The sequence below is a fragment of the Rattus norvegicus genome, chromosome 19 (genome assembly GCF_021556685.1).
Source record: "Rattus norvegicus strain SHRSP/BbbUtx chromosome 19, alternate assembly SHRSP_T2T, whole genome shotgun sequence".
Taxonomy (NCBI): Eukaryota; Metazoa; Chordata; class Mammalia; order Rodentia; family Muridae; genus Rattus; species Rattus norvegicus.
The window spans coordinates 69,283,028-69,297,592 of NC_141552.1; the positions used below are offsets into that span (position 1 = coordinate 69,283,028).

The following is a 14,565-nucleotide window of genomic DNA, read 5'->3' on the forward strand; positions in this document are numbered from 1 at the left end:
CAAAAGATTAATTCTCTCTGTCTCCTTGTGCTGGGACTTCTGCTCTTAGATATCAAAGGCTTTGCTTCTCAGGCCAATGCGCTCTGCTCTCTGTAGGCTGGAAGCCTGGAGGCTTCAGAGAAGGATGTGTTCCTTCCAACACCTTATAGGGACACACAGTTCTGAGAAAAACCAAACAAGCAGAGTCCAGGGTTGCAAACTCAGTCAGGAAGCTGCTGGTTTGTATTTCTATTAGGGTGGATTTCAGTTCCTAGAGTTCCTTCCTGGGCCTCCTTCCCCAGTGAGCACGCACCAAGCCAAGCATACAGAAGATTCATTGTTCCATATCTTGCTAGTTAAAGAAACAAGGATAGTTACTACACTGGCTGAACTATAGACTCTCAGAAGTATCTGGGACAGGTGAGAAAGTTGCTTGCTCTGGTGTGCCGCCCTGTAAGAGTTCACAAAGGTTCTCTGAGATAGCGTGAAGGCGATTTAAATACCTGAATACCCATGTCAGCATGGCCTTAGGGTTTAGGTGTGAACTGTTCCCCATGGTCTCATGTGTTTGCATGATTTGCCCCTCAGATGTCGATGCTATAATGGGTGGATCTGACCCACCTGGAGAAATTGAGTTACCAGAGGGGAAAGTCCATCCCTCCTTCCTGCCCTAGGTCTCCTGCTTCCTCCCCTGGTCTCCCTGCTTCCTACTGCTGGGTCTCTGCTTCCCACTCTAGTCTCCCTTCTTTCTACCCTGGGCTCCCAATTCTTGGTCCAGGCTCCTCGTCTTCTGTCCCAATTCCCAAATACGAGACACTTCCATCACCACCAGCACACGAGAGCTGGTCCTGTCTGCCACCACACTGTCCCCACCTTGGTGGACTGTGCCCTGTCAAGCTGGGAGCCCATGTTTGTTTATAGAATGCTTCCTTCAGAGATTCCATCAAAGTAAAGAGAGAAGATTACGGCCCCAGATAAGAGATTAGCCTGTAGTTACAAGACCCAAATGGGAAGAAGGATGATGTTCAGATGGCCACCTTTGGTGTATACCCTCCTAAGACTCAAAGGTGCAAAGCTGCGACCAAACGGAGCAGCCAAGGAGCCAGAGAGTGGAACTTAAGAACCAAGTCCATCTTCCTAGGAATCTAACTTTTGCTGTTTTTGGAGGTAGTTTGTGTCTCAGTTGCATTTCCTGTTGTAATAAAAGCAAAAACAAAAGAAAATTAAAGGAGAAAGGGTTTGGAGCCCCATGATACCATGACAGTTTGTGACTGGGGTTGGAACCTGAAGCCCCCAGTTAAGAGCAGAAGCGATGAACACTCGCCATGCTCAGCTTGACTTCTCTCGTAAGTTCAGGATCTCCAGCCTAGGGAATGGTGCCGCCCACTTTCAGGCTGGGTCCTCCCACAGCAAACGATGAAATCCAGACAACGTCTCCAAGCAGGACAATCTGAACTAGGCAGTCCCTAGCTGAGACTCACTTCTTGGGTGACTCTAGACTGTGTCAAGTTGGTAATTAAAATTGACCCTCACACTTTCCACTATACAAACTGATTTATATAAACATCAAGGGGGTAAGAAGAAATGGCCCTGGTCAGGATCCCACGCATGCACATAATTTTTAGCCTCTTAGCTGGATTCTATTAAAACCATAAAAATATCTTTCTGCAGCCAGATCCTGTTACTGTGTGGTAACAATAATAAAAAGACAGAGTAAAAGTTTTGTCCTCAAGCTGTGTTTGCGTGTGCACGTGTGTGAAGGTGTGCATGCATGGATGTGTGCATGTGTGTAAGTGTGTGTGTGTATGTGAGGGGTGATGCATGGGTGTGCACACCACGTACACATGCACATAGGGTAGAGGACAAGCTTGAGTATTGTTTCTTAGGTCCTGTCACCTTGTTTTAGAGACAGAGTTTCTCACTAGCCCATGGCCTTACCAATTCAAGCCTCAGCCCTGGGAATATACGTGTATATATTCTGTGCCTGACTTAGGGTTTTACTGCTGTGAACAGACACCATGACCAAGACAAGTCTTATAAGGACAACATGTAATTGGGGCCGGCTTACAGGTTCAGAGGTTGAGTCCAGTATCATCAAGGCCAGAAGCATGACAGCATCCAGGTGGGCATGGTGCAGGTGGAGCTGAGAGTTCTACATCTTCATCTGAAGGCTGCTAGCAGAAGACTGGCTTCCAGGCAGCTAGGATGGGGTCTTAAAGCCCCTGCCCACAGTGACACATCTACTCCAACAAGTCCACACCCACTCCAACCAGGCCACACCCACTCCAACCAGGCCACACCTCCTAACAGTGCCACTCCTTGGGCCAAGCCTATGCAAACCATCACAGTGCCTGACTTTTTTCCATGGGGGGAAAATAGTGCCTGAGGATGGAGCATAGGCCCTCATGTTACTAAAGCTACACTTCCACCTGAGCCATGTCTCCGGTCCCCTAACCCCAGAACTTTGTTTACTTTTCTACTCCCCCACCATGAAAACCAAGCACATTATTTATTGGGACAGAGGAGACAGAAGTCCTAGGCTGTGTGGCGTAGATGTGGCACACTTTTTAAAAAGTATTTGTTTTTATATTTATTTTTAGTGTGCATGGGAGGGTATGTGTGTATGTGTGCTACCACACGCAGTGTCTGTGGATACTGGAAGAGGGCATTGGGTATACCGGAACTGAAGACGCAGGCAGTCATGAACTACCGTGTGGGTGCTAGGAACAAAACTCAGGTCCTCTGCATGAGCAGCAACTCTCAACTCAACTCTTAAGCCATCTCTCCAGCCCCATTTAACACTTTCAACAGCAAATTCATAAAAACAGCCTCTAAAAGGGAATAGAGCACAAACACACACGTTTTCATCTCCTACCTCAGATCAGTTTCTTTCCCCTACAAATTCCTTGCTAAAGTCATTTCCATCCCTGAACTCTCTGCTTAACTGTCTTGGCCTGTGGATGCTCTCACTGCCTCATACTCTTAGCCAAAAGTTTGCAACTCCACTCCTGAATCTCAGCCTTGCTGTGGTGCAATAAAAAGCTATGTCCAGAGTCTATTTCTGGTTATCTCTGATCACTGGAACCTGTCCCCTAGCGGAAGCTCCAGTTTCTGGAGACCAGGGCCCTGTGTGCTGGGCTGCTTGCCTGGCAGCTGGTCTCATTCTTTTCCATTAAAAGAAACACCCAACTTTTCCCTGTTCCATATGCTGACTGAATGTGGCACACTGTTGGCATCTTTGATGCTGTGTGGAAGCCCCAGCTCTCCAAATGTCAAGCTCAAAATTAGCCTCAGCATTCCCAGGAGCTGTTGGCTGTGTGGGGACCAGATGGGTTCAGGAATTGGTGCTCAGAGCGATGGTTCTTAACCACTTGGAGACGTGTGTCATTCTTGAGAACTCCACAAAAGCATGCATAGGTGGGTGGATGTGTACATTTGCACGAGGTTTCAGAAGATGATCTGTGGTTCACTCATGAGCCGTGTACCCTCTGGGGTAGACTATCAGGACAATCAAGGCTCTCTCTCTCTCTCTCTCTCTCTCTCTCTCTCTCTCTCTCTCTCTCTCGTGTGTGTGTGTGTGTGTGTGTGTGTGTGTGTGTGTGTGTGTGTGATGTGCTCACAGGGTTCAGAGGTCTCTGGAGGACATGGGATATTGGTATCTTGGTCTATCATTCTTGGTTTAATTCCCATGAGACCAGATTTCTCTCTGAACATGGGGTTGGGCTGGTTGCCAGGAAGCATCGGTGGTTCTCTTGCTCCCCCAACCCCTTACTGAGCAGGGGTTTTAGGTACATGTGTGGTCATTCTTGGCCTTTAACATGGGCACCAGGGATTTGAACTCAGCTCCTCAGGAGCTGAGGGCAATTATGTCATCACTTGACCCCCAAGAGAGATTTTATTTTTGGCCTTTTTTAAAATATCAAATACTTGAGAATGAAATAGAATTTGAATCTACAACTGAGGGATTGTGGAACTGTTCTTTTAAAGCAAGATTCCCAAGACTACATTTTGAAACCTTTTTCAATTACACTAATGTGTCATTTTTTTCAGAACCTAATTTTATTTTTTTAAATGCACTTAGCTAGCTCTCTTGAGTGGACTTGTTCACATACATTGGTCATTTCTGAAGGAAGCACTTATGGGATTTCAGAAGTGGTTCAGAGAGCCTCCTGCCTGGCTGAGTTCTCTCATGCTGATATTTGTTCTCTCGTAGGCTTTTTCCATAATGATTTTGAGGAAAGAAAAACAGGCACGTGTTATAAGCAACAATCACTAGTCCTAAAGTAACTAACAGTCACTAGTCCTAAAGTAACAATTGCTAATCTTAAAATAACAGTTGCTAGTGTAAAGTAACAATCTATCAATCGCTAGTCCTAAAGTAACTGCTGTGGTTTATTGGTGGGGCAGATTGCCAAGTTTTCCTTGTCTGGAAATAGCAAGAGGGAAAAGTGTGGAGTTCTTGATGAGTTCTGAAGCAAGAGAGTGGACTAATTTTCTCTGAAAGAACTACCCAGCCCTTGATTGACTGGGATTTTGCTTTCCATACCTTTACTGTGTCTGCCCCTCCCCACCCCACCCCCTTATTATCAGCCTGCTGTCTTCACACACCTTTGTTTGTCCTACTGGGACATTCCATGAGTCATCTGGCTCAAATGGGAGTGTAGTTCATCTTAGAGATAGAGGTTGACAGGGATCCTGTGAGGAGCAGGGAGAGAGAGGGGTCAACCCTGATGAGTGGGATGTCCTGGCGTGAGTTTTCCTGGGTGGTCTGAGGTGATGTGGCTCTCGTCCCTTAGCACCCAACACTTCCTGCTCAGCCCTCTAGTGTGTCTTAAACCCGAGACCTGTGCATGAAAGGAGCTGGTTCCATATCATGAAGAAAGGGGGAGGGGCATTTCAAATGTCCTCAGAGGGGATGTCGGGGGTGTCCCATGACATGATGTCCTAGCTGTTTGTATCTTGAACGAGGAAATGCACATGAGACAGAATGACAGCCATGAAACTGTAAATTCATTAAAAAGTAGGAGTGGGGGTCGGAGAGATGGCGCAGAGCAGTTCGATTCTCAATGCTTAACTCAAGTGGCTCATCTCTGCAGGGACCTGTACTCATGTACACATAGGCTCACACAGACACACAGCATGTGTGAGGAACCCTGGATTAGGGTTTAGGGCTCCTTCTTACCCAAGACCAGAGAGGAATTATTAGAAAGGGTGGACTTTTCTTTGGAGGTTGTAGGTAATTGATTTTCTGTTTGCTGGAGCATGCTTGTCCAATCCTTAGGGTGGTTGGGAACAGTCTGAATGAAGCCTTTCTTGTTTGCTCCCTTTAACTTTCTTATGATTCACATATCTTGCCCCACAAATGACTGTCACCCGTGTCACCCATGCTGAGTTTTATAGACCACCAGAGGCCAGAGCCTCTGAAGGCTCACACCCATCATCTTGTGTTCTCTTCCTTACCGCCCACGTGCATGTTGTTTCCTAACTTGCTTTCTGCTTCCAGTGCACTCACAGAGCCTTTCCTCCTTACAGGCTATGGCCACACGGTGCCCTTGTCAGATGGGGGCAAGGCCTTCTGCATCATCTACTCTGTCATTGGCATCCCGTTCACCCTCCTCTTCCTGACGGCCGTGGTCCAGCGTGTCACCGTGCATGTCACCCGCAGACCGGTCCTCTACTTCCACATACGCTGGGGCTTCTCCAAGCAGGTGGTGGCCATCGTCCATGCCGTTCTGCTGGGATTCGTCACCGTGTCCTGCTTCTTCTTCATCCCGGCCGCCGTGTTCTCCGTGCTGGAGGATGACTGGAACTTCCTCGAATCTTTTTACTTCTGTTTCATCTCCCTGAGCACCATCGGCCTGGGGGACTACGTTCCAGGGGAAGGCTACAACCAGAAGTTCCGGGAGCTGTACAAGATCGGGATCACGTGTGAGTACCCGTGGCAGGCGGCACGTTGTTCGTCTCTTCTGTCCCCCACGTTCCACTTTGGGGATTGACGGTTGAGCCTCAGTGCCCGCTTGCTTTCTCTTTGGAGTATTTTCTTTCTGCCTCTGTCTTCCCACGGCTATCTCTCCTCACCGTTCCCTTCACAACTCTTATTGCTTAGTTAGGTTTCCAATGCTCTGCGTCTTCTGTACGTTTTCATGTGGGGTGCGCACGTATCCCCGCTTGTCGGAGGACAACCTCCCTAGCCCTTCCTCTGGCGCCTTCTGCAGGCTCGCTCTTCGGTATTTCATCAAACTGCCTAGGTTTGCTGACCAGTGAGCTCCAGAGACCCTCCTGTCCCCACCGGCACCTCGCCATCTCTGGGATGGCAACACAGGCCAGGACAACATCTTCCCCAAGGGGTTGGAGAATCCAACTCAGGGCTTCACACTTGCGAGTCTCTTCACTGCTCGCCATCTCCCTCCCTGATCAATTCCTCCAACGGTGTCACAGGCATGGTAGCCAACTTTGATTAAAGCAACTTACTTTACACCGTTAAACATTTTACACACAAGAAAATAGGGCCTACAACCCCCCAAACCCCTTGTCACTAACATCGTGTTCTTTAATTTTCCAGGAAATTTCTCAAAGTGGTTGCTGACCTCAGTTTTACGTTATTCTGTTTCAAAGTTACCCGGCATCAATTGTTTTTAGGATTTAGTGTGGAAAATGAAGTAGACAATGACTTTTAGATTAAAGTGCCTTTAGCCTCCGCATAAAAAGCCAGGTGTGGTGACATGTCGGGAATGGGACAGATACCAGAGGATCCCAGGGTCGCTGACTAGTCAGGCTAGCTCCAAGTGCAGGCTCCAGGTTCAGCATGAAAGTCTATCTCAAAAACAAGCGGGAGAGCCAGGGAAGTCATAGAATGTCATTCACCATATTCACCAGCAAACACGCCTCCATGGAAACATGCACATGCACATGCACATACAACACACAAGCTGGAAAAAAAGTCACTCATCCACTTGAAAGAGACTGCTTATTTTCTGTGCGAGCTCTTCGTTCAGGACATGTAGCTAGCAGTATGTAACACATTTTCCATTTCTGCTTTCTCTGGAATCTTTCTATCTGTGACCCAGCTCCGTCATGGCTTCTAGGAAGTCATGGCTTCTTGAACAGCTGGTGCTCTCACCCCATTTTACTGTTTTAATCCCACAGAGTGGTTGGTTGAACTGTGTGTCTTTGAATATTTCCATGAAATGGTTGGTTCCCCAGGAACAAAGCCACCACTCATAAAACCCCAGTGCTTTCCATGGCTTCTGGCTCCAGTCCAAGCCCAGTAAATGTTTGCCAGGGTCCTGCAATGAGGGTTTCACACTCAAAGAGTCTGTGTGTGACTCAGAGACCACCCCAGAGACCACTCCACAGCCCACCCTTCTTGCCTGTTGACTAAGTTGCCTGTAATTCGGTAGCATGGCAAAGCACCTCAGTGTTTTATATTTATACTTCTTATATTTGAGATCTTTCTAAGAAATAAGATCACGAGTCCCAAATGAATATACTTTTTTTTTTTAATGACTCGCAGATCACAACTCTGAGGTCCTCAAATGAAACACACATCTATGCAATCATTGGTATCTGAGTTCCCACCCTTCTTAGGTGGCACTGACAAAAAAAAAAAAAAAGTATCTGACTTTGATAACAATAAAGATATCATCTTAACTTTTTTTTAAAGGCTAGCAGGTAATTGCTTAACTTCCTTTTGCTTTCTAATTTCTTCATGAACTAGGGATATAGAATGTCCAGTGTCTTCTGGTTAAACTTTTCTCTGTGTAAATAATTCTCTTCTTTCTCCTGGCACACAAACTCTCAGCTTTCCCCAGAATACCGAATTCTCCCCCAACCTGCTCTCCTTGTTACAGTGTGGACCATGTTTTCTTGGGCAGCCAAGCAGGACAGATTTAATGCATGGAGTGTTCAGGACTTGATCATGTAAGGAGTGAATGTTCCGAAGATGTAGGTGGGATAAAATCCCACCGCCTGCCTGGAACCCCGTGGGCTCTTCTGACAGCGTTCCAGAGTCTGGTTAAATAATAATCATGGAGGGAGTAGATTCATGAACACAAGAAAGGCCCCGTGGCACCAGCTTACTGCCAAAGCCAACAGTCAAAGCTGGAGATGCCTAAACTGTGCCCGACATATCCAGGGCCCACCCAAGCCCCAACAATGCAAATGTTAACTTTCCTTGTCTGCATTTTCTGGAAACCTTTCTTTTTTGATTTACTCCTGGAACATGGAATGAGTACTTCAGATGTTCAGATTGCCTGACTTTCTTTTTATGTCAAAACTGACTTGAGGTCACTCTTCGCCCATCATGTGTTCTAAGAAATGGTGGTTACCTTTCAGGAATGAGAAAACTGTTTACCCAATGAATGGTCCATGTGCCCAAACACTGACAGTGACGTCAGGAGGCTTCAGAAGCAGAAATTGTGACAATACTATTGAGTGCTTGGAAAGGTGCTTATGAAACAGGCAAAAAAAAAAAAAAATTTTTGTGACTCTGATTCTAGAGCCTGTGAGGAAAGGGTCTCACTGGGTGACTGTCACAAGCCATTTGACCTAAGGAAAGACACACTAGTCACAATTGACTGCTTTCTTCCTCTAAGAGTGAAGCAAGAGAGAGCTTGGCTTCAGGCTGAGGCATTAGCGGTGTTGAGCAGCGGGGAGCAAATTAAAACTGGCTGCTGTTGGGAAAAGCAAGAAGATGCTTGTTGAGAAGTGTGCCCAGGGCAGAAGGGGTAGGCAAGCATAGAATGGACCAGATCCCCAGGTCTGTTTGAGCAGAAGACAGGTCAGGCCTCTGGACTTTCTTACACAAGGTGCTAACAAGAGCAAAGGCATGACCTGGGGAGAGGCTATGCTGATTACTTGGAGAACCCCAAGAAGTACCACCCTGGAATAGACATAATCTTCGCTGGGATTAAGAAAAAGGGAGAGAGAACAGACCTAATGGCTTATCCTAATGAGTAATACCACCTGCCTTATTTATTACAAAACTCTGTCTCACGTCTTTTAATGCGTACCATAATTCAATTCATACATTAGAATTCAGATCATGAATGATAACAATGTTTCTGTTGAACATTCAACTTTCTACAAAGATGAGGTGTCAGTGGAAAAGCAATAGAATGGTTTTATATTTAGATTTAGTATAACACGAATGTGTTTAAACACGAGAAAAGCCCCTCACTACCTCAGAACCACGTAGAAGGCCAAGCTGTTTCGGTCTGTATTCACTAGCCTGTACAGGCAATGGCTAAGCCTCGGGAAACAGCTATTCTTGACGATGCTGATTTAAGATTTAATTAGAATTCCCTGTGTCAACGGTTGCTGTCTTTTAGTACCAAACGCCATTTTGGTGTGGCTTATGTATGGTGTCAAATAAAGAGTATTTAACACTTAAAGACAACTGTTGAAGCCAGGCCTGGAGAGATGGCTCGGCGGGTAAGCATGACCGCAACAGGCATGAGGACCCGAGTTTGAATTTCAAGCACCCACATAAAAAGCAGGCTGCGTACCTGCAGCCCTAGCTGGGTGAGGTGGAGGCGGGGCCATCCTGGGGCTTGCTGGCTGCCAGCCTAATGCCAGCATCAGTGAGAGACATTGCATCAAGGAAATAAAGTGGAGAGTGACGGACAGGGCATCCAGTGTCCCTTGGCCTCTGCACTCACGTGCCTGGGTACACCCTCCTACTTGTGCAAAGCTCGATCACACACATCTGAGGCCTGTGAGTGTGACTAGTCCGAGTTCATGGGTGGCTAAGTCATTTCATTCTTCCCCTCTGCATTCCTCCATGAGCTCTGTGGACTTTGAACCTTCGAGGAATCAGCTGGAGTGGACCTACCTGCTGGAGAACTCTTGTGTGTGTGGCATGGGAGGGGGAGAAGTTGCTCCATTTTGATTTTATTTTAGGTCAAACTAAGATGGTGCCTGTTTTCTGACTCCCCAGGTTACCTGCTCCTGGGACTCATAGCCATGCTGGTTGTCCTGGAAACCTTCTGTGAGCTCCACGAGCTGAAGAAATTCAGGAAAATGTTCTATGTGAAGAAAGACAAGGATGAAGACCAAGTTCACATCATGGAGCATGACCAACTGTCCTTTTCCTCCATCACTGAGCAGGCGGCCGGCCTGAAGGAGGAGCAGAAGCAAAACGAGCCTTTTGTGGCCTCCCAGTCACCACCCTATGAGGATGGCTCTGCAAACCATTGAGCATGGGTCACCAGACCCCGGACATGAGGCAGAGCCTAGACTGTGTTCATTTTTACGAGAAAGTCAAAGCTAAGATGATGTTATTTTAAGAAATATCTACTGTTAACAATATTTTAAAAACACGGAACTTTGGATCCTGGGGGAGTGGGTTTTAATCTCTGGGCAAATGAGGTGTGCACCCATAACTCACAGGCAATGTGATCACCTGACATCATGCAGCTGTAACTCACAGGCGATGTCATCACCTGGCATCCTGCACCTGTAACTCACAGGTGATGTCATCGCCTGGCATCCTGCACCTGTAACTCACAGGTGATATTATCACCTGGCATCCTGCACCTGTAACTCACAGGTGATGTCATCACCTGGCATCCTGCACTTGTAACTCACAGGTGATGTCATCGCCTGGCATCCTGCACCTGTAACTCACAGGTGATGTCATCACCTGGCATTACACACTGGGGATGAATACTTGAAACAGTGTACTGCAGTGGATGGAGGCAGGTTTTCTTTGTAACTGGGGACTCTGGGTTTGCATTCCAATCATTTTGCCGACAGCTAGGTAGCAACATTTATATTTAAAAACAAAACAAAAAAATCTATAGAGATGTATTTTATAAATAGGCTTAAGTGTCCCGGCTTGCATGTGCCTATCCAAAATGATTATTTTTGTAGAAGTCTAAATTAACTCTATTTATAATGAATAGGTCACCATCCACTGTGTACATAGAACATATAAATATGTTTATATTCTGTGCATATGTGTAGGCTACCAGATATCCCTGGACTTCTTAAGCCAAGATAAGAGTTTTTTTTTTCCTTTTTGATTTCTCTTTATACTAAAGAACCCAGAATTGCCACAACAAGCTAGGAAGCATAACAAACTCAAGAGAAAATCAGGATGATTTTCTGTTCCTATATACATTTCTACTCTCTTGCGACGGCGTAGGACCAGACAAGTGAGGAAGAGGGTTGGTGAGAAGGTGAATCTATTTGGTATGGAAGGCATGCTACCAGGTCTACCCACCTCACAGGCCCGGAGGGCACACCACCGGTTCTACCCACCTCACACTAAAGCACAATGGCAGTGTCCCTCTCTCCCGAACAAATTATGTCAGGTTAATCTGAGAATTCTACGTTTAGAAGCTGAAATCAATAAAATCATGGCAGATTGCAATCTTGTGGCTTACTATATCTGATGTTTTCCTCTATGTGTATTGTCCATGTATACCCCACATTAGAGATATTGTACAGTAACAAGTCACCGGTGTGTCTGCGATGTCAGGATAGGTGCTATACAGTAACAGTTCATTGGTGTATCTGGCTTATCAGGACATATAATGAGACCAGGTAAAGTTCAAGTCTAAAAGCCAGCAGAGTGGACACCTGTGGCTCTGTCACTCAAGCTACATCTTGAGTTTGGGGCTCAGGAAAGCCCCTTTGTGTCCTCAGGGTCTAGATGCCTTGTGGGCGGTCAAATTATTTAATACAATGGCTGTCACATTATATGCTTGACCCTTCACAGAAGAGAGATAATGGGATGGTTTTAGAGTACGGAGTTTATTAGAGTTATTTATGACACAGACAGACAGATAGACAACAGCAAAAAGGGGGTTCTGAAGAAACTTCAGGCCACAACCAGAGACAGACAGCATGGTGGGCCCCTGAAAAAAGAAATCAAGGCTCTGGTGGTGGAAGTGGGCTCCTGTCTTACAGTTTTTCTGAGGATTAAGGAGGGGCCGTGACACAAGCCTACAGCCAGGCTGCCTGATTCTCAGGTAGGAGTGGGTAGGGAACAAGATGTTCATCCACTACTAGTCCCTTATGTTTAACTTCCTCTGTAGGTGAGAGACCATGGGACCCGGAAGTCTGTTAGCTAAGAGCTCACAGACAATGTATCTGTGAAAAAGGCTACTATGAGGTACTATGGCCTGGATTCTCATATTACAGGCTTCCAAACCTGACACCTGTGTCATTCTAATGTATTTCTGGGTGGTTAGTCTTGGTTTCAGAAGACTTAATTTTGTAGAACGATGGATAATTACAGACCCAACACAACCATGGATATTTTCTCACAACATTCCGTAGGATGTTTTGTTTGTTTTATCCTACGGCATTTAACTGGCTAAGGTTATTTGTCAAATATACCCATTTCTGGGCTGGAGAGATAGCTCAGTTGGTAAGGTGTTCACCACACAAGCATTAGGACCCAAGTTCAAGCCCCCAGGATCTGTGTTCAAGAAATTTCCAGGTATACCTGCACATTTTCAACGCTAATTCTAGAGAAGCTTAAAGAAGTGGGTATCAGGCCTGCTGCCCATTGGCCTAGCTTGCTTGACAAAGTCCCAGCCAGTGAGAGACCCTGTTTGAAGAACAGGGGTGTTGTTGCCTAAGGGCTGACATCTGAAGTTGTCCCCTGAACTCCAGATGCCTGTGCTCACGTGTGCACATGCACATGCATATACTCACCAACACAAGCATGCCACACCCATGCACATGCCCTCTGATAAGTGTACACAGATGTACCCATTTCCAAAATTGTCTGTGTACCTCCAGCACCCCTGAGACCATGTCCCATAACTACAGTACTGTTGTGAACACATGACAGTAGTTGCCCCCATGGTCTATAGGAGAACCCGGGTGCCATTTTTATAGGGGGAACCCTGATCATAGTGAAGGTTATTTTAAAATCAGCTACCACGAGAGAGATTTCTTTTCCCCTCAGAAATTTAAAACAATGTTTTTTTATGTGTTGTTGGTATTTAAATGCTACGGTTTATGACCTCATCTGCCCAGGAAATAACAAACTAGCTGTAATATGTGAATTTATTTTTCATAGCTCTTGCTGTGCAATGATACTGATATTCACAACAGCTCTGGTGGGACAAGGAGGAGGAGGACACATATATACATATGTGTATATGTGGCATATGTGTATGTGTACGTGCCTGTGTGATCTGTGCATGTGTATGTATGTATGGTCTCTGTGTATGTGGTATGTGTGTGTATGTATATATGTATGTATGTGGTGTGTGTGTATGTGTGCATGTGGTGTGTATATGTGTGCATGTGTGGTCTCTGAATATATGTGGTATGTGTATGTGTGTGTATGTATGTGTGAATGTATGTGTGTTGTTGTGTGTGAATGTGTACATGTAGTGTATGCATGTGTGCATGTGGTTATATGCATGTATGATAGCAGGCACACACTTATGCGTGTGCAAGTGGAGTCCAGTGAGTTTAGATGTCTTCCTCAGTTGCTCTGCACTGTGTTTTTGGAGACAGCATCTTTCACCGGATCTGGACCTCAGTAATTCACCTAGGTTTGTCGCCAGCAAATCCTATGGCTCCACCTGTCTCCATCCACCAGTGCTGGCGTTCTCGAACTGTGCTCCCACAGGCAGCGTTTACTGAGCCGAACTCTGGTTCTCAGGCTTGCACAGCAGGCGCTTCTCCACTGAGACATCTCCCCGGCCCTTGAGTGTCTTTCAACCCATCAAGAAGAGATGATATCACATCCGGGAGAGCTGCAGTTGTGCGTAATCACACCGCCTACTGGTTCCTTGATGATAGTCTCACTGGCTTCATTAAATTTTCACACCGTTCCTCAGCCCCGTGTCCCTACAATGATGGTTTGAAGGGGAACCTTGGAGTATAGTATTCATAATTACTTAGTGCCACTGCTGCGGCAGCCCCCTGGTGTCTCGGATTTTCCTCATTGTCTTGCTTGCCTGAGGGAGGGCGGTCCTGAGGGGGCGATCAGTACTTCTGTGCATAGCTGAATCCAGTCTCCAGTCCACATACACTCCTTCCAACAGTTCTAGAGCTGGTTCTGGGTGACAGCGGAGGGTCCATCTACTGCTTCGGGAATTTTAGTTTATTTCCTCAGAATGGAACAGGCACCACAGGCCTCCACTCTTAGGAAGGGCAAAAGCATCGGAGCATCCGTCAGACAGTCTTAAGGATTCAGAAAAAAAAGAAGAGGAGTTCATGGTACACCTTAGGCCCTTGGGCTTTCAGCGGGTAGGGGGAGGTGTCTTTGTAGATACACAGGTCCCTGGTGAGAAAAAGCGGATAACCAGGAAGGCAGCAAACAGAAACGTGTGGGGAGAAAAGATGGTGCAAATACAACAGGGACTGAGGCATTTCAAGACAGGTGTGAGCAGAGAGAGTCAGTACAGCTTCAACTATTAAGACATGCCAGCCCTTTCTTGCTAGAACCACCCCCTTCATTTGTATCTTAATATTCTTGCACAATCATATCTTAGTGGGGATCCTGCCATCCTGGACTAAAGCAAGACTGAATGGCCAGGATCCCAGAAGATAGACTTTTTCTTTACTTTCCAAAATAGACACCTCTCTCACCATGGCTTCCCTCAATACCGAACA

At 46.3% G+C, this 14,565-nt stretch overlaps 1 protein-coding gene across 1 annotated transcript in view; it reads left to right on the forward strand.

Moving 5' to 3' along the window:
- Positions 1-11,353, forward strand: part of Kcnk1 (potassium two pore domain channel subfamily K member 1) — a 37,703-nt gene extending 26,350 nt beyond the window's left edge. Inside the window, 2 exon segments of the mRNA NM_021688.3 lie at positions 5,512-5,907; positions 9,917-11,353. Coding sequence (NP_067720.1) covers positions 5,512-5,907; positions 9,917-10,176 — 656 coding nt within the window. The 3' untranslated portion in view covers positions 10,177-11,353.
- The last annotated feature ends 3,212 nt before the right edge of the window (positions 11,354-14,565 follow it).